Raw genomic sequence first — 27,397 nt, forward strand, 5'->3', positions numbered from 1 at the left:
AGGGGTACATTGTGGACATTGGTAGGCTATTTGTGGGGAAATCATCTTGGTTAGCTGTAGGGCTTATAAGTAGCAAGTGTATTATTTTGTATAATACTGTAAGCAACATTAGAGCTTCATAAAAATTGTTTTCTCCCAGAGCTAGTGTAATTATGTTTTGGACTATTTTACTTAGCGGAAGTGTAGAGTTTTGGTTCAGGAGTGTTGTTTGGGTGCTACTGAACGAGAGCAGGCAGTGAATTCAGGTGATATCAACGCAAGCCGGCGAGACCCCTATCATTGCACATCGTATTTTACTTTTGGGGGCGTTTTGTGGACTTCCAATACAATACAACATTCATTCCTCTTCGTGTCCCCTTCCCCTTTCCTTTTTCTCCGGACATTTGAAACATAGAAAGCTTCAAGAATGGCCCAGATACTGCCGATACGATTTCAGGAACATCTGCAGGTAAGAAGACAAACAGCCAGGGGAAAAAACGCAGTACAGATGCATTTTCGCGCAGTTCTTTAGCTTTCCAGGTCCGCACGTAGAAACACAACTACGCATTTAAATTGAATCGTACATGGGGCTGTAGCCTGCAGGGAGAATGCTCAATATAGCCACAGGCCTAGCTAGCGTGTGCAGGGCAGATGATGACTTGATAAAATTGAACAGTCAAATCGTACTGGGAGGCGATAGTCTGCTTACTGCAGACCCGAAAACACTGACAGTGATTCACGCCGCAGTCTGTTCAAGCGGAAAAACGTCGCTGTCACAACTCACAGAGCCTACGCGTCAAAGCCCGAAACCGCAGTATTTTGACACTTTGATCGCGGCACTGAAGTGCCAAGATTGTTAATTAACCCTACATGACACATCCGATTTAACGAATACGTTCCAAATGTATACCGTTTTACCTCCATAGAATGAGTTAGAGGAAAGTTAATCGGATCGTAAATCATAGCGCTGTCCACTCAACTAGAATCAAGCTCTCGTGATTACGTTTTTGGTCATGGTTCTCAATCTGAATCGATTGGTTATTTAGGCTATGTTGCAAGATTTATATGAATAATTAAGGTATAGGCTGTTAATGAGCTATAGGCCTACACAATTAACTATTGTTAGAATTGAGTGATTTGAGAGAAATGCATGCGGTTATATAAACTGTGTTTAGGATGTGGCTAGATTATGTCTTCATATTTTTAAATTAGTAGGCCTTGTTGGAGAACCCACCAGTAAACATCTCCATATGCGTAGTGGATCACATCAATGCGGTAATGTTGTTAATTTTGGTAGCTGCACCGGCCCAGTTTCCTGGGACCAAAGTGCAAGTTTCTTGTGATGCGCTGGTTCAAGCCCCACTCTGCTCGTTCCCCCTCCATTCCTACAAATGCACCCATTGAAAGGCAACACACCATTATTTGAGATTTGATCAGGCATGTCTATTAATTGAAAGTGTATCCATTTAGTCCTATCGCATGTATGCTGTGCATAGTAGGCCTCTGTGATTCTAGGTGGCTCCAGCCGAGAGAGAAATGCCCGGAATAAACTGAGGACTTTGGGCCTCAAGTTGCTTTGTTTTTTCTCCTGAATTGGTATTTACAGCCTCTATGCATTAAACAGTATAGTCTGGGTGGGTTTAGGTATGGATTTACATGCACTGCCATGTAGACACAGATGAGACTGGCTTTGTTGTTTTAACTCTATGTGGAGACACCTTCAAATTAGTGGATTCGACTATTTCTGCCACACCCATTGCTGACAGGTGTATAAAGTCGAACACATAGCCATGCAATCTCTATAGACAGACATTGGCAGGAGAATATCCTTACTGAAGAGCTCAGTGACTTTCAACGTGGCTGTCATAGGATGCCTCCTTTCCAACAAGTCAGTTCGTAAAATGTCTGCCCTGCTAGTTAGAACCGTCGGGAGCTTCAAGTGGAAGCGCGTTCTCTGGAGTGGAGCTTCACCGTCTGGCAGTCCGATGGCCGAATCTGGGGTTGGAGAACGCTACCTGCCTGACTGCGTAGTGCCAACTGTAAAATTTGTTGGAGGAGGAATAATGGTCTGGGGCTGTTTTTCATGGTTTGAACTAGGCCCTTTAGTTCCAGTGAAGGGAAATCTTAATGCGACAGCATAGAATGACATTCTAGATGATTCTATGATTCCAACTTTGGGGAATGCCCTTTCCTGTTCCTGTTTCAGCATGACAAATGCCCCTGTGTACAAAGCAAGGTGCATACAGAAATGGTTTGTCGAGATCGGTGTGGAAGAACTTGACTGGCTTGCACAGAGCCCTGACCTCAACCCCATCGTTCAACTTTGGGATGAATTGGAATGCTGACTGCGAGCCAGGCCTAATGGCCCAACATCAGTTCCCGACCTCACTAATGCTCTTGTGGCTTAATGGAAGCAAGTCCCCGCAGCAATGTTCCAACATTTAGTGGAAAGCCTTCCCAGAAGAATGTAGGCTGTTATAGCAGCATAGGGGGAACCAACTCCATATTAATGCTCATGATTTTGGAATGAGATGTTTGACAAGCAGATGTCCACATACTTTTGGTCATGTAGTGTAAATGCCATTTAGCAGATGCTTTTATCCAAAACAACTTAGTCATGCGTTCATACATTTTTACTCATGGGTGATTCTGGGAATCATACCCACTACCCTGGCGTTACAAGCGCCATGCTCTACCAACTGAGCTACAAAAGACTATAGAACTATTACACTGCTGGACTTTTCACAATTGTATAAGGCTAGGAAAAAACAGAGCACCCTCAATAAACATTGGCCTACACACACACACACACACACACACACACACACACACACACACACAAGCATTGCCAGTGTCTCATTGTGTGGGCTTGTACATGTAATTAAACACTAAATTAGCGTAATTCTCCTTTTTCCCAGGCTTGACTGACTGACCCTAATCTAGGCCGTGTGTGAGGTAGAGGTCTTCTCGGGTCCAACAGGTAGGACCCGAGGACAATCAGACCCGAACACAAATGGACCCGACAACAATCAGACCTAGACCTGACCCATACCCTAACTGGTCCGGGTTTAGACCAGACCCGATTGGACCCAAGTGACAAAATAATTTGTTTTAGGCCTCTGCTCCCGAGTGGCACTGCATCACATTGCTAGATGTGTCACTACAGACACCCTGGTTCGAATCCAGGCTGTATCACAACTGGCCGTGTTTGGGAGTCCCATAGGGCGGCACACAATTGGCCCAGCGTCGTCCGGGTTTGGCCGGTGTAGGGCATCATTGTAAATGAGAATTTGTTCTTAACTGACTTGCCTAGTAAATAAAGGTTAAATTAAAAAATATATAATAATATCAGCCAAGTTTCTTTTCTCGTTAATGAATACAGTGCCTTCAGGAAGTATTCACACCCCTTGACTTCTTCAACATTTTGCTGTGTTACAGCCTGAATTTAAAACGTATAAAATCTAGATTTTGTTGCCACTGATCTATACACAATACCTCACAATGTTAAAGTGGAATTTTGTTTTGAAAAAATTCTAAACGGAATTGTCTTGAGTCAAGTATTCAACCCCTTTCCTATGGCAATCCTAAATGCTTTCAGGAGTAAAAATGTGCTTAACAACTCGCATGATGCGTTGCATGGACACACAGTGTGCAATAATAGGGGTTAATATGATTTTTGAATGATTACCTCATCTCTGTACCCCACACAGGTCCCTCATTCGAGCAGTGAATTTCGAACACAGATTCAATAACAAAGATCAGGGAGATTTTCAAATGCCTGGCAAAGAACGGTACCTATTGGTACAGTCGATGGGTAATAAATAAATAAAAAGCAGACACTGACTATCCCTTTGAGCATGGTAAAACGTATTAATTTAGCTTTGGATGGTGTATCAATACACCCAGTCACTACAAAGATACAGGCGTCCTTCCTAACTCAGTTGCCGGAGAGGAAGGAAACCGCTCAGGGATTTCATCATGAGGCCAATGGTGACCTTAAAACAGTTACAGTTTAATGGCTGTGATTGGAGAGAACTGAGGATGGATCAACATTGTAGTTACTCTACAATAATAACCTAAATGACAAAGTGAAAAGAAGTCTGTACAGAATGAAAATATTCCTAAACATGCATCCTGTTTGCAATAAGGTACTAAAGTAATACTGCAAAAGATGTGGCAAAGAAATGAACTTTTTGTCCTGAATAAACATCACTAAGTTACCACTCTTCATATTTTCAAGCATAGGTGGTGGCTGCATCATATTTTGGATATGCTTGTTATCGGCAAGGACTAGGTAGCTTTTATAAAAAGAAAATCCTAGAGGAAAACCTGGTTCAGTCTGCATTCCAACAGACACTGGGAGATGAATTCACTTTTCAGCAGGACAATAACCTAAAACACAAGGCCAAATATAAACTGGAGATTCTTACCAAGATGACATTGAATGTTCCTGGGTGGCCTAGTTAGTTTTGACTTAAATCTACTTGAAAATCGGTGGCAAGACTTGAAAGTGGCTGTCTAGCAAAGAGTTAAAAAAAAAATATTATAGAAAATATTGTACAATCCAGGTCTGCAAAGCTCTTAGACTTACCCAAAAAGACTCACAGGTGTATTCGCTGCCAAAGGTATTGACTCTGAGGTTGAATAGGTATCTAATCAAGATATGTTAGTATTTTATTCTTCATTACACTTAAAACATTTTTATTTTATTCTTCCACTTTGACATGAGAGTATTTTGTGTAGATTGTTAAAAAAAAAAAAAAGAAAGACGAAAGACATACATTTTAATCCCAATTTGTAACACAACAAAATGTGGAAAAGGTCAAGGGGTTTGAATACTTTCTGAAGGCACTGTAGGTCTTTTTGGATCGGCCTTCTATAAGTCAATAAATTCACCTTGTTAGTGTAAAATAAATATGCTATAGGTTGTGCGGAGCTGTGGTCGAGTCTATCAGCTGAAGTTACATAGACCCGATGACAATCAAACAGGATCTGACCTGTACAGAGGGAAAAGTTTGGATTTTGGACCCAGACCCTCACGGGTGTTTGGGTGGACCCGTGAAGACCTCTAGTGTGAAGGAGAAAGAGTGTCTGAGTAAATGGATTCTTGACCTATGCCCTTTGGTAGTTCATTTACAGTGCAGTACAGTGTGTGCATTAGTCTATTAGCAGATTCATGATTATTCTGGGGTTCAGTCTGTGACAAATTATGCTCTGCATTATGTAGAGCAGATATTGCTAAAAGCACCCACCCTCTGCTTTAGCTCAGTGGGCTTATGCAGTCATAAGTCTCACAGAAGACCTAAGTTTAATACCAAGTCATTTAGCATCAGCCTGACACTGCCCTAGTAAGAGGGAGGGAGATACCTGTAAGGGGTTTAGCCAATCATTAAAGGATTGGATATGGGGCAATTCGGGCAAATGCCAGATGGGCTGGTCCATCTTTAGCCCAGTGTGCTTGTCTATTTATACTTTTTTTCTGCAGAAGTATGGATCATTATTTGGCTAATAATGAGGGACCTGAGAGAAACAAATTGTTCGGTGTATTAGAAATTCCTGGGCCGATTTCTTGTCCCAGTCCGTCCATGTTGCCTGTCCACCCTGCTTTGTGATATTGCTCTACACAGAGGGTGGTGCGGACAGCCCAGCATATCACTGGGGTGAGGTCCCAGCCATTCAGGATATACACACCAAGCGATGTCTGTGGAAGGCCTGAGAAATTGCCAAAGACTCCAGCCACCCCTGCCATAGATTCTCTCTGCTTCCGTCAGGCAGTACCAGAGTATCAGGTCTCGGACCAGCAGGCTCCGAGACAACTTCTACTCCAAGCAATGATACTTTTTAAACAGATAGACATTAGCTGCCCACCACCACCAAGGACTATATGCACTGACTATGCACTCTTACTGCTCTCTACCCACACACGCCTACATTGACACGCTTGAGCACATACACACACACACACACACACACACTCGTTACCACGCAGACTACCACTTATGCTGCTGCCATGGTGTTTATTATTATGAATCCTGCTACCAGACACTTTCCCCCAAGTTTTACCAGCCACTCCATTTTCTTACCAGACCAATTTTTTTCAGGATAAAATAAAGAATTAAGATGCATCACAGAAAACACTGTAGCCTACACTTTCACCACTGTAGTGTTGAGATTCTCTATTCCAGACTACCACACACACACACACACACAGCACGTTTGTTTTTTTACATGTGGGCTCTGGATTGGAAAACAATAATGCTCCCAAATGCTTTATGACAACCCGCTAGTGTGGCTGGTAAAAATAGACATTCTACCAGCCAATGGCAAAATCTACCAGCATTTGGCTGGTGTTAATTTCTCACTCTGTGTACATACTGTATCTACCTCAACTACTCCATTATCCCTGCACATTGTACATTTGGTACTGGCACTGACCCTGTATATAGCATGCAAATTCTCTTTTTTTATTTTATGTTTTTGTGTTTTTGTTTGTGATACTATATTGAATACTGTGTTGTTGGGAAGGGCTTGCAAGTTAAACATTTCACTGTACTTGTGCATGTGACAACTTGAAACTACTAACAGATGACCAGCTCCCTGCTCTTGGCGGCTGCTGTTGTCTCCATTAATAGACAGATGCGGTAAGAAGGCTCATTTAACCCAGCAAACCACATCAGGGCAGGAAGGGGAAGTGAGGTGATCATGATCATCAGGCCCAGCAGAGCACCTCTGGCAGGAGAACTGTTGCCTGGAACTGCGCTGTCTCATGGCTGGAGTACCGTCAGTCAGGCATATTGCTGCATACTACCCTCCCCTCCCCCCACACACATACCACAGTCTCAGCTGAAACAATGCACCTAACTGAAATGAGCTGTCCTAAAACTAGTCTGTTATTGTCAGCCTATATTGTTGTGTACCATTCTTTATTCATGGCTGTGTTCTTAGGCAAAATTGTGAGTGATCCCACTTCCTTGGTTGAGAAGCAACCGCACACATGAATGGTCTCATGATGCTTTACTGTTGGCATGACACAGGACTGATGGTAGAGCTCACCTTGTCTTCTCCGGACAAGCTTTTTTTCTGGATGCCCCAAACAATAGGAAAGGGGATTCATCAGAGAAAATGACTTTACCCCAGTCCTCAGCAGTCCAATCCTTGTACCTTTTGCAGAATATCAGTCTGTCCCTGATGTTTTTCCTGGAGAGAAGTGGCCGTTTTGCTGCCCTTCTTGACACCAGGCCATCCTCCAAAATCTTCACCTCACTGTGCGTACAGATGCACTCACACCTGTTGCCTGCTGCCATTCCTGAGCAAGCTCTGTACTGGCGGTGGCCCGATCTTACAGCTGAATCAACTTTAGGAGACGGTCCTGGCGCTTGCTGGACTTTCTTGGGTCCCCTGAAGCATTCTTCACAACAATTGAACCACTCTCCTTGAAGTTCTCGATGATCCGATAAATGGTTGATTTAGGTGCAATCTTACTGGCTGCAATATCCTTGCCTGTGAAGCCCTTTTTGTGCAAAGCAATGATAACGGCATGTGTTTCCTTTGATTCCAAGCACCACCCTCCTTTTGAAGCTTCCAGTCTGTTTTTGAACTCAATCAGCGTAACAGAGTGATCTCCAGCCTTGTCCTCGTCAACACTCACACCTGTGTTAACGTGAGAATCACTGACATGATGTCAGCTGATCATTTTGTGGCAGGGCTGAAATGCAGTGGAAATGTTTTTTTTGGGGGGATTCAGTTCATTTCCGGGGCAAAGAGGGACTTTGCAATAAATTGCAATTCATCTGATCACTCTTCATAACATTCTGGAGTATATGAAAATTGCCATCATACAAACTGAGGCAGCAGACTTTGAAAATTAATATTTGTCATTCTCAAAACTTTTTGGCCTCTACTGTACATACACATGCAGGTAGGCCTGCTGCCTCAGACAGGATATTTTATTTATCTGTTTGTTAATTTTATTTTTAACTGCATTGTTGCGAAAGGGCTCGTAAGTAAGCATTTCAAGGTAAAGTCTACACTTGTTGTATTCGGCGCATGTGACAAATAAATTAGATTTAGGCTAAACAAACAGCGATGGATTACACTCATAACCATGGTCCACATCGAATGTGAGATTGTAACACAAATGTCCATGGAGGAGTGGTGTGTGTGTGTGACTGTGTGTTGGTTGGTTCTTCAATCCCTGTATGGACCTAAAATCCCCAAAAGTTTCCACAAGGATAGTAAATCAAGGAAAATGCTCTCTCTTTAGGACATTTCCCACATCCCCATGTGGACAAATGCTGTTTTAAGTTTAGCGTTAGGATTACAATTAGGGTAAGGGTTTTGGGATAAGGTTAGAGGTGAAATCGGATTTTGAATGGAAATACATTTTAGGTCCCCACAAGGATAGAAGAACAAAGTGTGTGTGTGCAGGTGCACTCGCTGGGCTGTGGAAACTGAGTGTGTGTCAAGACACAGATCAATTTGCATACTATCGTGCTCTGAGCACGCAAACTGGAGTATGCAATGGTCAGAGTTTTTGAAACGGAGCACGGGGGTCACTTCTTGGGTGCATACTTTGTTTTTGTTCTCCTTTAGAATCATGCATCGGCGCAAGCTTCAACCTCAAATATTTACAGGATTGTTGACGTAATGTGACGCCTAGACGCAACCGTGTAAAAACGATGGAAAATGTTATTGAAATCAATGGTGGCTGTTTTGCAGCTGAAGCGAGAAAATGAACTCAGACTTCCAAATGAAATGTTGCCCGTTCACATCTCATATGTTGCCGGACTACAATCCATTTATCTTGATACGTTAATAAATACATACTGTGCTAATTCTGACATGTTTACCAGCCTACAATACCCACTGTCATGTGGGTAGATCGCATGACCTTAGCCAGTTAGCCCTGTTGGATTTACTATCTAGCTACCCACAAAGAATTGACAGCTAGTCATCTACCTCACATAACATTAGTTTTAGATTGTTTTTGCCCGTTAAACCAGCTGGCTAGCTAGATGATTACTATTGACTTATAGCTAGCTGATAATTATTAAGTAAAAAGGTTTGCTTTGTGTATGACTAGTTTAGTCTCTATTGCCATTATCCTGACTTGAAGAAGGTTCCGTGAATAGGGAGATACAGCGTGAGGTAATACAGTAGATGGAGTGCGAGTTCTTTTCAAATGTAATGTTTTATGCGTTCTCCACACTCTCGTCCTCACAAGAACGTACTAATAAGAACGTCCTCGGAGAATACACTCGGAGCATAAGTGTGGAGCACTGTCGTATGCATATTGAGAAACACCCTGGGTTGTGGTTGCGAGTGATTTAGTCTGGAATGTTCTATATAGGAACGGGGGTGCTTCCGGTGACTCAGCCACCCCACCCTAACCCAGGCCTCAAACAAGCACTGTATTCCAGGAATTCTTGAGTACAGCCCCCCCTCCCCAATTCCCCCAGTTTACTGGTTACCGCTTCCTTTACTTCTCTATCTCCCTCTATCCTCCCTCCTCCTGAGAGATTTCTGGCAGCCAGTGGAGATATCTCCTCTTTTGGGCTTTCCTCTGATGTTATCATCTGATTTGGTGCTCCATCCTAACCCCTGACCCCTTCACAGAGCTGGGTTAGGCCCAGTGGAGACCGAGAGACACGAGTCAGTTTGTTTTTCCCCCATCATGGTTAGGGTATGGGGAGGCCAAGGTGATCCTAGATCTGTGCCTAAGGTCAAGAACAACTTCACCTGGAATTTAGCCAGTATCACTGAATACTATTACTTAAAATGGTTGAAAACCATCAGGTCGTATGTTGTGGTTGTAACCAACCATGTTCAGTATTCACTGATATTCACTGATATTGGCTATTTCTTCAGATCAAGAGGCTTCTTCTCATTAGGACAATGATATCGTCAATGATGGAGATAATCTACTACTGAGAATCAGTGGAGATCTGTCTCTCTGAAAATGATGACCTGCTGGGAGAGATCACATCAGACTTTAGATCAGACCTGTGTCCCAGTTGTCATTATATTCCCTATATAGTGCACTACTTTTGACCTGGGCCCTACACACACTAATGAATAGGGTGCCATTTGGGAGGCACACTAGAGATCAGGGCACATTCTCAGCCTACTCCGGGAAGCCCCTGTGAACCCACTAGCAGAGGTCTGTGCTGAATCAACCATGTGAACAGGCTGCTGTTTACATGGCATTTACTTAGAAATAACGTAACATGGTAATTACAAAATAATTACATGGTTATTAGTGTTCGGCATCTGAGATTCCTGAAACAAGCACCACTATGTACAGTTTTGTATTTCGTAGTGTTGGGTTATTTGAATTAAATATGCAGCAGAAACTACTGCTGCATGTTATGGTATAATGCCTCAGTAAAATCTAAATGAATAGCAGCTGTCATTGAAAATAAAGCTTTCCAGAGTCAGCCTAATATCCTGTTGTTGTCTGTCTGCCTGCCGTATGCTACTGTATGCCCACACTGTTTCCATGGGCTGACTGTGATGGGTGCCACCACCGCCTAACCTTCTTGGAAACGACATTTTAAGAATTTCCTCCTCAGAAAATTGGACAAGAACGGGAGTTCTTTTAATAGAGGGAGTGATTTTGGTACCAACTGTTTTCCCGACCTTTAGGCAAATGTCAGCAACTGGTGCCTTTGTTTTTTCCTATGATTTTTTTCATGGAGGTACGACTCCAGCAAATCTCACTGCTTCTATGGATGTTTCTATTGGGGGGGGGGGGGTACATTCTAACGCTAGATTATATTTTCATCAAGCAACTAACACTGATTTAAACGTTCACACTTTTACAGTGTTAGTTTCATCAGTTATTGTACAATATTATATAAAACAGAAAAAACATAATTTTGACTTCACTAAGCCTTTAAAGAATCATGTAACAATTTGAGCTTCGACTTGTAAAAATCCACCTTTCCAGATACAAGTCTCTCACCGTTGCCCCTTGCTATAGACCACCTTCTGCCCCCAGCTGTGCCCTGGACACCATATGTGATTTGTTTGCCCCCTATCTATCTTCAGAGCTCATGCTTCTAGGTGACCTAAATTGAGACATGCTTAATACCCCGGCCTTCCTACAATCTAAGCTTGATGCCCTCAATCTCTCACAAATTCTCAATGAACCTACCAGGTACAACCCCAAATCTGTAAACATGGGCACCCTCCTAGATATCATCCTAATCAACCTGCCCTCCAAATACACCTCTGCTGTCTTCAACCAGGATCTCAGTAATCACTGCCTCATTGCCTGCGTCCGTAATGGGTCTGCGGTCAAACGACCACCCCTCATCACTGTCAAACGCTCCCTAAAACACTTCAGCGAGCGGACCTTTCTACTCTACTTTGCCTGGGTATCCTGGAAGGATATTGACCTCATTCCGTCAGTAGAGGATGCCTGGTTATTCTTTAAAAGTGCTTTCCTCACCATCTTAAATAAGCATGCCTCATTCAAAAACATTTGAACCAGGAACAGATATAGCCCTTGGTTCACTCCGGACCTGACTGCCATTGACCAGCACAAAAGCATCCTGTAGCCTACTGCATTAGCATCAAATAGGCCCTGAGATATGCAACTTTTCAGGGAAGTTGGGCACCAATATACACAGGCTGTTAGGAAAGCAAAGGCTAGCTTTTTCAAACAGAAATTTGCATCCTGGAGCACAAACTCCAAAAAGAGCACCTCCTCACAGCTGCTCACTGCACTGAGGCTAGAAAACACTGTCACCACTGATAAATCCATGATAATTGAGAATTTCAATAAGCATTTTTCTACATCTGGCCATGCTTTCCACCTGGCTACTCCTATCAAATTTATTTATATAGCCCTTCGTACATCAGCTGATACCTCAAAGTGCTGTACAGAAACCCAGCCTAAAACCCCAAACAGCAAGCAATGCAGGCGTAGAAGCATGGTGGCTAGGAAAAACTCCCTAGAAAGGCCAGAACCTTGGAAGAACCTACCCCGGTCAACAGCCCTGCACTCCCCACAGCAACTTGCCCAAGCCTCCCCATTTCTCCTTCACCAAAATCTAGCCAGGCTAAACAATCTGGCTAAACAATCTATTACTAGCCTGTTCAACCTCTCTTTCGTATCGTCTGAGATCCCCAAAGATTGGAAAGCTGTCGCTGTCATCCGCCTCTTCAAAGGGGGAGACACTCTAGACCCAAATTGCTACAGACCTATATCTATTCTACCCTGCCTTTCTAAGGTCTTCGATAGCCAAGTTAACAAACAGATCACCGACCATTTCGAATCCCACCTTACCTTCTCCGCTATGCAATCTGGTTTCCGAGCTGGTCATGGGTGCACCTCAGCCACGCTCAAGGTCCTAAACTATTTCATAACCGCCATTGATAAGAGACAATACTGTGCAGCTTTATTCATCGACCTGGCCAAGGCTTTCGACTCTGTCATTCACCACATTCTTATCGGCAGACTCAACAGCCTTGGTTTCTCAAATGACTGCCTCGCCTGGTTCACTAACTACTTCTCAGAGTTCAGTGTGTCAAAACGGAGGGCCTGTTGTCCGGACCTCTGGCAGTCTCTATGGGGGTGCCACAGAGTTGAATTCTTGGGCCGACTCTTTTCTCTGTATACATCAATAATGTTGCTCTTGCTGCTGGTGATTCTCTGATCCACCTCTACGCAGACGACACCATTCTGTATACTTCTGTCCCTTCTTTGGACACTGTTAACAAACCTCCAGACGAGCTTCAATGCCATACAACACTCCTTCCGTGGCCTCCAACTGCTCTTAAATGCAAGTAAAACTAAATGCATGCTCTTCAACCGATCGTTGCCCACACCTGCCTGCCCGTCCAGCATCACTACTCTGGGCGGTTCTGACTTAGAATATGTGGACAACTACAAATACCTAGGTGTCTGGTTAGACTGAACTCTCCTTCCAGACTCATATTAAACATCTCCAATCCGAAATCAAATCTAGAATCGGCTTCCTATTTCACAACAAAGCATCCTTCACTCATGCTGCCAAACATACCCTCATAAAACTGACTATCCTCCTGATCCTTGACTTCGGCGGTCATTTACAAAATAGCCTCCAACACTCTACTCAGATGGCATCCAATTTGCTATCACAGTGCCATCCATTTTGTCACCAAGGGCCATATACTACCCACCACTGTGACCTGTATGCTCTCGTTGGCTGGCCCTCGCTTCATATTCGTCGCCAAACCCACTGGCTCCAGGTCCATCTATATATGTCTTCGCTAGGTAAAGCCCCGCCTTATCTCAGCTCACTGGTCACCATAGCAGCACCCACCCGTAGCACGCGCTCCAGCAGGTATATTTCACTGGTCACCCCCAAACCCATTCCTCATTTGGTCGCCTTTCCTTCCAATTCTCTGCTGCCAATGACTGGAACGAACTGCAAAAATCACTGAAGCTGGAGACTCATATCTCCCTCAAACTTTAAGCACCAGCTGTCAGAGCAGCTCAATGATCACTGCACCTGTACATAGCTTATCTGTAAATAGCCCATCCAACTACCTCATCCCCATACTGTTATTTATTTTATTTATTTTTCTCCTTTGCACCCCAGTATCTTTACTTGCACACTCATCTTCTGCACACCTATCATTCCAGTGTTTTAATTGATATATTGTAATTATTTCGCCACTATGGCCTGTTCATTGCCTTACCTCCCTTATCCTACCTCATTTGCACACACTGTATATAGACTTTTTCTATTGTATTATTGACTGTATGTTTGTTTATTCCATGTGTAACTCTGTTGTGTCGCACTACTTTGCTTTATCTTGGCGAGGTCGCAGTTGTAAATGAGAACTTGTTCTCAACTAGTCTACCTGGTTAAATAAAGTTTACATTTCAAAAAAAAAAAGTTGGCTGACGTCCACAGGCTTCAAGCTTCCTTCTCAGCTATCCACAATACAGCTATGATTGACGAATGAAGCAGGTGTTAAACATTGGCTTTGCTATGCAGAAAGCAGCAGTTGACTACTTCATTGTCAGCACTTTGAATTAAATCAGTAGACCGATATCAATATCTTTGAATACCATGTACTGTAAGTATCATTTAGCTTTTAAACAATTCAATCTGTTTTCTTTTAGCCTCACTCTGGTACAAAATATGATATCTCTCCACTAGTCTAACTATTGTTCCTGCAGTGAAGAGGGTTCACCATCTTCATCGACTGTTTTCATAATTTATCTGCAGATAATCGCCAAAAATCTGATTACATTCAGTTACTTTTTTTGATTACTTTCCCCTTAATAGTCAATTAGAAGAAGACAACAATGTATGTTGCAAGTTGAACAGAATCTATTGTAGGATAAATCAATGTTAAAGTTTACATAGCTGGCCATATATGGATTTTAAATTTTACTTTATAGGTTGGTTATGTAGGCTTCTTCTAACTAAACCATTGCTTTCTACTACATATAATAACACAATTTAAATTATATATTTCCATTAAAAAACAGTTTATCAGAATTCCAGTCATTCAAATATATGTTATACCCCTTGATCTTCAAGAATATGATGTGGAAATATGGAAGTATAGATTAGCCAAATTATTTTACCTGAGCAGAATACCAAAACTAAGGACTTATTAGCCAGCCCTACTCTGTTGTTAATGCATTTGTGGTGATGGAGGACTGATTGGGCTCATTGATTCGAGTTGAAAAATAAATGCTCCGCTCATGGAATGGCAAGCTTTGAGCACTACTGAAAAGTGCTATTTACATTTGAAAAATGAATGCCATGTTCTGCATTTGCTCTAGGTCTATTGTTTCACTTTTTTTGGTGACACTATCTTGGTAATATGCAGCTGTTTTAAAGGGCAAATCCACAGATGAAACAATAACAAAATGGACCTTTGTTTTGGTAAAAAGCTAAAGGAATGGGCCTGGAGAAATGTTACCACTCTCAAATTAATAGACCGAGCTATGGATGGACTGACCATCCATGTTATCAACATTGTTTTATCAATGTTATGAGGTTATACAGTGTTTGACCATTTTTACAAACATTGGAGAAAAACAAGCTTATATTTTGGGTTCTCATGGAGTGTGACAGTTGAACTTAAACTCATAAGTTATATTCTTCAAGAATCATATAAGTCCAAAAATGGATGTAGCAACTACAGTTTGCCCCTTTTTTTAAAAGTCTATCAAGTGTGAGTTTTGAGCATGTGTCCATTAGGACTTTGGATTTTGTTATTTAGATTGAGAAATAAAATTTATACTTTTATTCCACAGGCTGGGATCCGCACTGTGCAGCTGTTGCCAGAGCACATTTTTCACTGGCTGTGCACTGGTTTCAAAAACAATGATTGATAGGCAACCTAAACTTCTTGTCCGGATCAATACCATGGACATATAACTACGTTGTATGGTTTTATGAATGGCCAGGATATATGAGATCGACTTTATTCAGTCAGTTCGAAACCTTTTATGAACTAGTCAAGCTTGCTGTTCGTCAATCAAAGCACAGTAAAAAACAGCAGCATTTCTACTGGCCCTGACATGGTGTATTTCTTAAAGGGTGGAATGCTTTTTCTCTATATTCAGCTATTAATATAACACAATAAAATGTAGTTATTACAAGTATTAAAAAGCTGTGCAGTATAATTTAGCAATACAAGTCATTACTCAATTCTTTAGAATTGTATTAATTGCATTAATTTTTGTTCCTAAAGAATGTCATTTTGAGATTTGAAAATAGGACGCTTTATAAGAAACGTTGCAAAAGAGGTATGGACATGGCTACAGTAGGCTAGCCAAGAGGAATGATGGGTGTATTTCTTTTTTTGTAGCTTTCTTTTTGCAGACTATCAACAGTATCCGGCACATTGCTATTATTTCCTATCGAAGGTTTTACTTTTGTAAATCCCTTTCCCTAAAATAAATAAGATCAGCGAGTAGATTGCTGGCCGCTTCTTTTTGCTCGGGACAGCTTGCATGTGCTGTGTGAAGGCATCAACGCAATGACGGCTACTGCTGGAGAAGTGACTTGCGGGTGGGCTCGAAGGTGCTTGAATGAACAGCCAATAATTTTGCTCAAATACAAATGATATGACATTTACGGGTGTAGTCATCAATGGTTTGCAATGGTAAACTGCGACAGAGCAGGTAAATGTTGAACTGGAATGCAAAAAATGCACTGAAAAGTTACTGACTTGACAAGATCCACTGGCGCAACACATGTTTTTTCTGCAGGCCATCATTAACCTCTAAAAGTCTACTAAGGATCATTTAGCTAGGCTATTTGTTTTAGAATTTTAGGACCCCTTTAGGTATCTCAAACAATATTGTAAAAAGTATTTGATAAAATATTGGTTGTGTGCTTTGTTACTATAGCCCATAGTAACGCATTGATAAATGGCAACAAAAAAAGTCAGATATTACATCATAAGGTTTTGAAGTGTCTGCCCTAATTCTAGGAGATAAGAAAGTTCAGCAAATATATTTTTGGGGACACATATTTAACCCCTATTTACGTCCAGTGACTGAGAAGACTGCCCTTTCCACATTAGAGTCATTAGTTTGTAGCCCAAACTGTTTGGGTGCTACAGACAAGTTGGCACTTCAGCGTTACCGACTTCAGGCCGGTCCTGTAGGGCTTGTGGGGGCCGTAGAGCAAAACAGAGAACACCATTGTGTAGGCCAAACCGTTCGGATGCTACAGACGTTTTCGTGAGAAGACCAATTTTCGGCATGTCTCATGGTCTGAGACACGGCTGTAGCTCGGCCACCTTCCACCGCAGATGCGGAAGGGCGTGAAACACAGCAGAGATGTCTAGCTTAAAATGACGGATTTAGATAGAGATGATTGTATTATGTTACTTAGATTGACGCATGGGTGCACAAGCATTTCGCTACACTCGCATTAACATCTGCTGACCATGTGTATGTGACCAATAACATTTCATTTGATGTGAGCAATAATGGCACACATTTCAACTATTCCAAAAGAGGTCAAAATATACCTAATCCATTGAAAAGCTGTGTGTGTTGTGGTGTGTTTCAGCTGCAGAACCTGGGGGTGAACCCGGCTAACATTGGTTTCAGCTACCTGACCATGGAGTCTGACAAGTTCATCTGCATCCGGGAGAAGGTGGGCGAGCAGAACCAGGTGGTGATCATAGACATGGCCGACCCCAATAACCCCAGCAGACGTCCTATCTCTGCTGACAGCGCCATCATGAACCCTGCCAGCAAGGTCATCGCCCTCAAAGGTAGGGTACCACCACGACCTTACGCTTGCCTCCCAAGTGGCACCCAATTCGCCCGGGTAATACACAACTTATGACCAGGGCCCATAGGGCACTATGTCGGGAATAGGGTGCCATTTGGGAGTCCCATTATGACCCCGCTCCCTGACCGAGCCTCCCTGGGCTCCTTAGCAGGGTAGCCTAGTGGTTAGAGCGTTGGACTAGTAACCGAAAGGTTGCAAGTTTGAATCCCCGAGCTGACAAGGTACAAATCTGTCGTTCTGCCCCTGAACAGGCAGTTAACCCACTGTTCCTAGGCCGTCATTGAAAATAAGAATTTGTTCTTAACTGACTTGCCTAGTAAAATAAAAAAATAAAAAAAATTCGACCAGTGTAATAACAACAACCAAAACACTCTGTTACAATGCACTCACTAAGTAGTTTCTTGTTAATACAATGCTGCTGCTATGGTAATTTCAGCCTTACTACAGTACACCGCAATATGAGCAGCCTATTTCTTCATTTGTTCCTGAAAAGTTAAGAACAGTAGATGCGTGTTTGCTTTAGCGTGCGTACTATTCACACAGGATTGCTGTTTATGTAACTCCAGCGTTAACATAGCTGTCAAAAGAAGTGTTGGGTGTATCTGTTATAATGCACTATTTCCTCCCGTGCTATAAATACCAGGAGTCAGTGCACTCAGACATATTGCCTGAAGTGTACTAAATTGGTCATGTAAGTTGATTTTCCGCCACTGCTTCTAGCCCTTAGAGCCCCAAGCGCTTTAGCCTTCATGTCTGTATCGGTTTGCCTTACTTCTGATGCTTTCTCTTCAGGCTTTGCACAACTCTCTACCTCTCTCTCTCTCTCTCTCTCTCCCCCCTTGTTTTTTCTTTGACTGACTCTTTGCTTTCTTCCCCTTGCTTTCTGTCATCTATCAGAGGGTGAGTGTTTCTCTCTCTCTCCCTCTCCTCCCTCTCCCTCTCTGACTTCTCTCGCCGTGAAGTCTGCCTATCTCTCCTACTTCATCTCTCCCTTCCTCTTTTTCTCGGACTGACTCATGGCTTTCTTTCCCTTGCTTTCTGTCTTGTCACCTCTCAGACGGTGAGTTCTTGTCTCTGTCTGCCTGTCTGTCCGTCCGTCTATCCGTGGTGTCTTTGGTCATCATGTCCCTTCTCATAAAAGCTTCACCACCTTCTTAACCCACTGAACTCATCCTTCTTAACCCACTGAACTCATGTATTCTGGTTACTTCTGACAAGTAACCGGATCAATGAGACTGTTTTGTGGACAGAGGAGCATTTGATTCTGTACATTTGAATCCACACATTGTAACTTTCCCACATGGTAACCCCCCACACCCCCTGACTGTGACCTCTCAAGATTTAGAACTTTTCAGTTTCAGAGTTTCCCCAAAACAGCCCCCCCCCCCCCCACACACACACACACACCCTCACATACTTTTATGAGAACCATACACATGTTAGCATGACCTGTTGTATGCGGGCAGACTGTGTGTGGTATGCATCATCAGATATCATACACACTGGAAGTTGTGTGTGTGTGTGTTAGGGCTGGGCGGTAAACCATAAAACACAATATAACGGTATTCATTCACGGACTGGTTTGGATTTGATTTGTTACATTAAATAATTCAGTAATTATTTTTTTTAAATGATGGCAATCATCTGTTTTTATCGCCAGTGAGAAACTGCTAACAGCTGAGAACAGAACTGCTAGCTAACTTACAAGCACAACATGTCAACAACAATCGTCTGACTACCCCTAGTGGTGAAATTAAGAACTGCAATTGAAGCCGAAAATGCAGTCAGAGGAGAAGGATTGTTCTGTCAAGGATGTTTTGTTGTTGTTGGGAATAGCGATATACTAAGACAATGGCAACGTGACATGGTGTGCATGTGATAGCAAATGAGTGCAGGAAATGAAGAAATTGATTACAATGCTGGATGGGTGCTGGAATTGAACAAATAACTATGCAAATGGAAAACAATGGGTCGAGTACCAGAGTTGGAGGCTATAAAGAGGATTTTGATTCTTATGCAATATTCTACAAATAGGACTACCTTACAGTCAGTTTTATCCATTATTTTTGGCTGAAGTTTGGCTGAAACAATTAGAATGGGAAAAGCCCATTAAAACCATATCGCCCAGCCCTAGTGTGTGTAAGAGGTTTTGGTCTCCAGCCCTAGATCTCTCTCTACAGTGTACCAGGTATGTTGTACCTTTTCACCTACATGTTATGGTCTCTGTGAAACCAGTTCCGTTCCTCGCTCACTTCACTGTGCAAACCTAAAACTACAGGACATGCTGTCACTACTATGCTATCCCTTAGGCTTAGTTCCATTTTTTTTTAAACTGGTTGTGATATGGGAGGTTAGTAAAGTATGGAGATTGATTTCCACACTCATTATTCTCCGCATGCCAGAGACTAGAACAGTTCAGTAGTAGGCAGCGACACTGATTCTAGAAGCTCTTTCTCACTTTTTCTTCGAAATAGTCTAAATGGCTATGCCCTGGTTAAGAATACTTGGGCCTGGAATGTGTGACAAATGTCTTTAAAAAAAAATCAGACATGTAACCTTTTTTTCACAACCTCGGAGATTGAGAACACATTCTCCTTTACAGCAACAACCAGGGGAAGAGTTGCAAAGTTGTCCTGGAGGATCTGTCTTCTAGATACTATCTATTAGGTCTATTGAGCGTGTTATCTATCTACCTCCCTCCTCTTTATCCCCACTGCCTCAACGCTTTCACTGGACAGGGAAATTGAGCACTTTTGACTTATAGAAATCCAGTTTGCTGGGAACTTAAAGGGATAGTTTACACATGCTACAGATTTGTGCAAAGTACAAATCTCATCAATACCGAGAAAGAGGTCCATGATCCTGGATAGTCAGCTAGCAACCCAAATTACGTGCGTTCACTAGCTACAGTTTAGCATTAGCTTCATTCAGGTTCAGGGCAAAACAATGTGTTGTGTCTCACTGTTTCGCCTCTCTCGCCCTCCCTCGGCTCTCAGCTGCTAAGTGCCTGCAGATCTTCAACATTGAGATGAAGAGTAAGATGAAGGCTCACACCATGACCGAGGAAGTCATGTTCTGGAAGTGGATCTCTGTCAACACCGTCGCCTTGGTGACTGAAGCGGCCGTCTACCATTGGAGCATGGAGGGGGACTCGCAGCCCATCAAAGTGTTTGATCGGCACGCTAGTCTGGCCGGATGCCAGATCATAAACTACAGAACAGACGAACAGCAGAAGTGGCTCCTCCTTATAGGGATCTCGGCACAGGTACACGTGTACACACACACACACTCACACACACACCTTATGATCCGTCTTCTATTGTCTCACATACAAACCCATACTTCACAGCGTGTGCACACATCAGACATAAAGTGTAGGTTTTGTATTCTAAAAGCACTGTACTTCGGTTCTTTTCTAGCATGTTCAGATAGGGATGACATCACCTCTTTTCTATCCTGCAGCAAAACCGTGTGGTGGGGGCCATGCAGCTGTACTCTGTGGACAGGAAGGTGTCCCAGCCCATCGAAGGCCATGCTGCAGCCTTCGGAGAGTTTAAGGTGGAGGGCAACACCAAAGCCTCCACTCTGTTCTGCTTCGCTGTGCGCAGCCAGGCTGGGGGCAAGGTGAGAACCGGACACTGGGGGGTATACAGGCATGGTGAACCTAGTAATGATTCCATAACAAACCAGGACACCCTCTGTAAGCATTACTTGTGACTGGAGAAACTGGAGGAAGCTTGTGGTTGACTCTTCTGCAGTCGAATGATGATGATTACTCAATGCATGCGGTCAGTGCATACGGTCAGTATGTGTGGTTAGTATGCGGTCACTATGTTGACCTGTGTGGTCATGTTGTGTTCCAGCTGCACATCATAGAGGTGGGTCAGCCGGCTACAGGGAACCAGCCCTTTACTAAGAAGGCTGTTGACGTGTTCTTCCCACCTGAGGCTCAGACAGACTTCCCCGTTGCCATGCAGGTAAGGACCCCCTAAAGACCCACCAGGGAAGGACCCCCTAAAGACCCACCAGGTAAGGACCCCCTAAAGACCCTCCAGGGAAGGACCCCCTAAAGACCCACCAGGGAAGGACCCACTCAGGGTGCCTCTCTCAATGAATGAATGCATATCAGTCGAGCCAGACTGAATCTGCTGGGAGGTTTTCTTAATGCATATTTAACCAGTACAACTGAAGCGGTTTGTTTTCTGTTCACCCTTCTCTTGGCAACACTTATTTACTTACCAGTAACCTGCACACACACATGTTTAGGATTCTTTAACTATTAAAACACTTAACTGCCATTCAACAATGCTGATAAGACCTAGGTGTCTTTGGCCCATACAGAGGGTATAATCTCTGTGTCCCCGGTTTCTCTGTCCTCAGATTGGCACCAAGCACGGTGTGATATACCTGATCACGAAGTATGGCTACATCCACCTGTACGACCTGGAGTCAGGAGTGTGTATCTACATGAACCGCATCAGCGCCGAGACCATCTTTGTCACCGCCCCCCACGAACTCACCTCCGGCATCATCGGGGTTAACAAGAAGGGACAGGTAAGAATGTCAGACCCATTAGAATTACAATACGGATGTATACAACAGGATCTCTATGGTCATTTTGTTATGGGTGGATACCAGGGAAGCATGTACACATATACACATTATCCAGCTAAATAAAACTGATTTATAAATATATATATTTATTAGTCTTTCTTATGTTTATTGAAAATCATCACTAAAAATGTGTTATTAATCCATTGATGTATTTGATTCATAAATGTTCGGCATCCCCCTCAGGTGTTGTCAGTGTGTGTGGAGGAGGAAAACATAGTGAACTATGCCACCAACGTGCTGCAGAACCCAGACCTGGGCCTGAGGATGGCCGTGCGTTCTAACCTGGCCGGGGCTGAGGAGCTATTTGCCAGGAAGTTCAACACACTGTTCGCCCAGGGCTCCTACTCCGAGGCTGCCAAGGTGGCCGCATCCACACCAAAGGTAGGTCAGACGCCAGGACTAGGGGAGATGATCTGTTGGGTTGGTTTGGGCTGAAGGAGTGTTGCAGAATTACGGTAACTTTCTCAATATTTCCCCAAAACCTGGTTGGAAGATTCCTAGAATCAGGAGGGAATACGGAACCCCCCAACCAGAATTTCTGGAAAACCTGAGAATTTGGGGAAGGTTACTGGAATTCTGTAACACTAGGAGGGGAAAATACAGTCTCTTTCTGGATCCTCCTTAGCCTTGCTATACACTTAGCAACAATAACATTTAATTACTGTATCTTATCCTCTTCCTCTCCTCCAGGGTATCCTGCGCACAGCGGAGACCATCCGTAAATTCCAGAGCGTGCCAGCCCAGCCGGGCCAGGCCTCTCCTCTGCTGCAGTACTTTGGCATCCTGCTGGACCAGGGCCAGCTCAACAAGTTTGAGTCTCTGGAGCTGTGCAGGCCTGTGCTACAGCAAGGACGCAAGCAGCTGCTGGAGAAGTGGCTGAAAGAGGACAAGGTAGGACTGACTGGAGATGGAGCAGTGGATTAGGCAGCCTTGTTACTATGCTCACACACACATCAAGACTAAGACTGTGTGTATGTAAACAGAAGTCCCCCACGGTCCTCCTGAGTGGAGCAGTGGTATAAGGCACTGCATCACAGTGCTAGCTGTGCTGCTAGAGATTCTGGTTCAAGTCCAGGCTCTGTTGCAGCCGGCCGCAACCGGGAGACCCATAGGGCGGCGTACAATTTGCCCAGCGTCGTCCGGGTTAGGGGAGAGTTTGGCCGGCAGGGATGTTCTTGTCCCATCGCGCACTAGCAACTCCTGTGGCGGGCCGGGCGCAATGCGTATGGTGTTTCCTCCGACACATTGGTGCGGCTGGCTTCTGGGTTAAGTAGGCATTGCATCAACAAGCAGTGCGGCTTGGTTGGGTTGTGTTTCTGAGGACGCATGGCTCTCAACCTACGCCTCTCCCAAACCAGTACGGGAGTTGCAGCGATGAGACAAGACTGTAACTAGCAATTGGATACCATGAAATTGGGGAGGAAAAATGGTTAAAACTAAACAGAGGTCCCCCCTCCATAGTCTGTCAATCGATTCCCTTTGTGCTTGTATATTTACCTTGAAATTGCAGTATAGCTAAAGTTGATATGTTGCGTGTGTGTAGCTGGAGTGTTGTGAGGAGCTTGGTGACCTGGTTAAGCCAGTAGATCCTACGCTAGCCCTCAGTGTCTACCTCAGAGCCAACGTACCCAGCAAGGTGATCCAGTGCTTTGCTGAGACCGGACAGTTCCAGAAGATAGTGCTCTACACCAAAAAGGTACACTTCACTCTGAGAATGGATGGACCTCCCTTTGGATGTGTTGCAAATAGTACCCTATTCCCTCTGTAAAGCACTACCCATATGGCTAGTGATGCACTATGAAGGGAATAGGATGCTATTTGGGAGACACAACTCTCATAATATCTCATAGCATTCTGCCATGATCATGATTTAATAAGACAACACTGTTTTAGTAGTACATTGGATTGACCTGAATTATCTAGTTCTAAAATGTCAGCTTGCTCATTTTGTCTTGTCAGATGACAGCATTATGTGGACTCTCCTCTCTCGCTCTCCCTCCCCTTTCTCTCTCCCTGTTCTTTCCCTCCCTCTCTCCCCCTCTTTTCTTTCTCTCCCCCCTCTTTCCTCCCTCTTTTTTCTCTCCCTCCTCTGTTCTCTCTCTCCCCCCCCTCTTTTCTCCCTCTCTCTCCCTCTCTTTCCTCTTCTAGGTGGGCTACTCTCCAGACTGGGTGTTTCTGTTGAGGAATGTGATGCGGGTCAGTCCAGAACAGGGTCTACAGTTCTCTCAGATGCTGGTGGCAGATGAGGAGCCCCTGGCCAACATCAACCAGGTAACACACGCACATAGCACAGACACACAGGCCTGCATGAACACACACACTGCCCAGTGAGGGGCCTCCCCGGTCTGTTATTCCTCCTTTTTAAGGGCATATCAACTTTCCCCTCCTCCTCTTGTCATAACTGGCTCTGGCTAAAAGTTGCCCACAAGCATATAGACCTATGGGCCCTGGCCAAAAGTAGTGCACTGTATAGGGAATATGGTGCGAATTTGGGACATACCCCTAGAATCAGCAGTTTAGAGGTAACTTCATCCTATCTAATCCAGCAATATACTTCCTTATCCAGCAGGATTATGTCCCTGTGACTCTTGATTACCTCTTTCTCTACTATTATTGGCTGCTAATGTCCCCGCTCTCTCCCTCGTGATTGGTGTAGATAGTGGATGTGTTCATGGAGGGAAGTCTGATCCAGCAGTGTACCTCCTTCCTATTGGACGCTCTGAAGAACAATCAGCCAGCCGAGGGACACCTACAGACACGCCTACTGGAGATGAACCTCATCCACGCCCCCCAGGTACAAACACACACACACCTTTCATAATATTTTGTTGTGTTTCTGTTGGTGCAGTATGTGTTGTAATTGGAGGTTCTGTGTGTATCCAGGTAGCCGACGCGATCCTTGGCAACCAGATGTTTAGTCACTATGACCGCGCCCACATCGCCCAGCTGTGTGAGAAGGCTGGACTGCAACAGAGGGCTCTAGAGCACTACACTGACCTGTTCGACATCAAACGGGCTGTCGTACACACACACCTGCTCAACCCTGAGGTACGTAGGTGTATGTGGGGTGGCTTCAAATGTAACCTCTCTCGTTCTCTTCTCTCTCTCTCGTGTGTTATACCCAGCTTCTACCCCCAAGCCATAAGACACCTGAACAGCTAATCAAAGGGCTACCCAGGCCCCTCTTTTACGCTGCTGCTCCTCTCTGTTTATAATCTATGCATAGTCACTAACTCTACCTACATGTACATATTACCTCAATTACCTCAACTAACCGGTGCCCTCCACATTGACTCTGTACTGGTACCCCCTGTATATAGCCTCGCTTGTTATTTTACTGCTGCTGTTGAATTATTTGTTACTTTTATTTTCTACTTATCTATTTTTTTCTAAACCAACAATGCTTTAGGAAGTTTTAAGGGTTTATAAGTAAGCATTTCACTAAGGTTCACTGCAACATTTCACCTGTTGTATTTGGCGCATGTGACAAATAAAATGTGTTTTGTGTTAACCCTCTCCTCTCTCCTTGTAGTGGCTGGTGAATTTCTTTGGCGCCCTGTCAGTAGAGGACTCAGTAGAGTGTCTTCAGGCCATGTTATCAGCCAACATCAGACAGAACCTTCAGCTGTGTGTCCAGGTGGCATCGAAATACCACGAGCAGCTGGGAACAAACACCCTGGTGGAGCTCTTTGAGTCCTTCAAGAGCTACGAGGGTACGCCTGGGTCTTGCTTCTCTTATGTTTAAAAACGTGTCGGCTTGGAGTCTGTGGTCCAGCTATTAGAGCCACAGACCCTGGCACACATGCACAGCCTAGGATGCTGAAGCCTAGGATGCTAGAGCCTATTCGACCATATGTTTTCACAGGGAAACTAGGAAACCTATTCAATTGTGAAACGGTGTTCTTCCTCTCCCAGGTCTGTTCTACTTCCTGGGCTCCATAGTGAACTTCAGCCAGGACCCTGACGTCCATTTTAAATACATCCAGGCGGCCTGTAAGACAGGGCAGATCAAGGAAGTGGAGCGCATCTGTAGAGAGAGCAACTGTTACGACCCGGACAGGGTCAAGAACTTCCTCAAGGTACGGGGGCTACCCCAGCAGTGTTGGTTAGGTGAATGTTTATTTATAAGTCGCTCTGGATAAGAGTGCCTGCTAAATGACTAAAATGTTTATAAAATAAAATTAAAATGTTTAGCCTAGAAGACTACAACCAGGTTCACTAGCTTTCAGTTACATGTAAGATCGGAAGTGACACAAACCAGACCGAATTCTCACTTTTCACAGTTGTTTCATGGGATATCAGCTTCCTTTTGCTAATGTAATGAAACTATGGATGTTCTGTGTTGCCTCTCTCTCTCTCTCCCCCATCAGGAGGCTAAATTGACAGACCAGCTGCCGTTGATCATAGTGTGTGACCGCTTTGACTTTGTCCATGACCTGGTGCTCTATCTCTACCGCAACACTCTGCAAAAGTACATAGAGATTTACGTTCAGAAGGTAAGAGCCATCCGCCTGGCAGGAGGCCCAGTGAGGAACACAGCACTGCAGGGAAGGAAGAGATATGTCAAGATAACTTTATTGTTGGTTTTACCAATAAATAGCACTTTTTATTTTATTTTGTTGCTGTAATTGCCATTGCCTGCTATTGCCTGGCCTTGACGTGTGTGTACTGTAGGTGAACCCCAGCCGTCTGCCTGTGGTGATAGGAGGTCTGTTGGATGTAGACTGTGCTGAAGACGTCATTAAGAACCTGATCATGGTGGTGAGAGGACAGTTCTCCACTGATGAGCTGGTGGCAGAGGTGGAGAAGAGGAACAGGTACAGACACATCACTTACGCATGTGGTCTCCCAACATTGTTGGCTCCTGTTCTTCAAATGGGGAGAACACTTTGTCAGAACTTTCAGTCCTGTCCTTTCCCCCTGGTGAGGCAATGCCTCATAGATCCCAGACAAAATGTTTCACAAGGGTTTCTCAAAAGGAGATTTTGTGTGTGTTCCAGACTGAAGCTGTTGTTGTCGTGGCTTGAGTCTCGTATCCACGAGGGCTGTGAAGAGCCGGCTACCCACAATGCCTTGGCTAAGATCTACATTGACAGTAACAACACCCCGGAGCGCTTCTTGAAGGAGAACACCTTCTACGACAGCGCTGTAGTGGGGAAGTATTGTGAGAAGAGAGACCCCCACCTCGCCTGTGTCGCCTATGAGAGGGGCCAGTGTGACCTGGACCTTATCAAGGTCTGAACACACACACACCACGCCGCACACACCCACAGGAGATGACTAATGCATTGATTGGTTTGGTTTCATTGTGCTCTGCTGTAGGTGTGCAATGAGAACTCCCTTTTCAAGAGTGAGGCTCGCTACCTGGTCCGACGGAAAGACCCAGAACTATGGGCCAACGTTCTTGAGGAGAATAACCCTTATAGACGCCAACTCATAGACCAGGTAAGTACAATACCTTCTGATATCACTGTTGTCATCTCCCTGTGTTCTGACCTGCATCTCCCTGTGTTCTGCCCTGTGATTCATTGTGTTTC

General features: G+C 44.1%; 1 protein-coding gene across 2 annotated transcripts in view; it reads left to right on the forward strand.

The window, feature by feature from the left end:
• The first annotated feature begins 3 nt into the window (after positions 1 to 3).
• LOC135543070 (clathrin heavy chain 1-like) overlaps positions 4 to 27,397 on the forward strand; it is a 34,817-nt gene continuing 7,423 nt past the window's right edge. For both annotated transcript variants that reach the window (XM_064970167.1, XM_064970169.1), the window contains exons 1-18: positions 4 to 448; positions 17,019 to 17,226; positions 20,243 to 20,511; positions 20,709 to 20,870; positions 21,110 to 21,223; positions 21,627 to 21,800; positions 22,044 to 22,241; positions 22,551 to 22,751; positions 23,404 to 23,556; positions 24,009 to 24,131; positions 24,517 to 24,654; positions 24,744 to 24,908; positions 25,393 to 25,573; positions 25,776 to 25,939; positions 26,231 to 26,356; positions 26,535 to 26,677; positions 26,861 to 27,095; positions 27,183 to 27,305. In XM_064970167.1, the coding sequence (XP_064826239.1) occupies positions 407 to 448; positions 17,019 to 17,226; positions 20,243 to 20,511; positions 20,709 to 20,870; positions 21,110 to 21,223; positions 21,627 to 21,800; positions 22,044 to 22,241; positions 22,551 to 22,751; positions 23,404 to 23,556; positions 24,009 to 24,131; positions 24,517 to 24,654; positions 24,744 to 24,908; positions 25,393 to 25,573; positions 25,776 to 25,939; positions 26,231 to 26,356; positions 26,535 to 26,677; positions 26,861 to 27,095; positions 27,183 to 27,305 (2,919 nt within the window). In that variant the 5' untranslated portion in view covers positions 4 to 406. The remainder of the gene's footprint in view (positions 449 to 17,018; positions 17,227 to 20,242; positions 20,512 to 20,708; positions 20,871 to 21,109; positions 21,224 to 21,626; positions 21,801 to 22,043; positions 22,242 to 22,550; positions 22,752 to 23,403; positions 23,557 to 24,008; positions 24,132 to 24,516; positions 24,655 to 24,743; positions 24,909 to 25,392; positions 25,574 to 25,775; positions 25,940 to 26,230; positions 26,357 to 26,534; positions 26,678 to 26,860; positions 27,096 to 27,182; positions 27,306 to 27,397) is intronic.

The sequence above is a fragment of the Oncorhynchus masou genome, chromosome 1, assembly GCF_036934945.1.
Source record: "Oncorhynchus masou masou isolate Uvic2021 chromosome 1, UVic_Omas_1.1, whole genome shotgun sequence".
Taxonomy (NCBI): domain Eukaryota; kingdom Metazoa; phylum Chordata; class Actinopteri; order Salmoniformes; family Salmonidae; genus Oncorhynchus; species Oncorhynchus masou.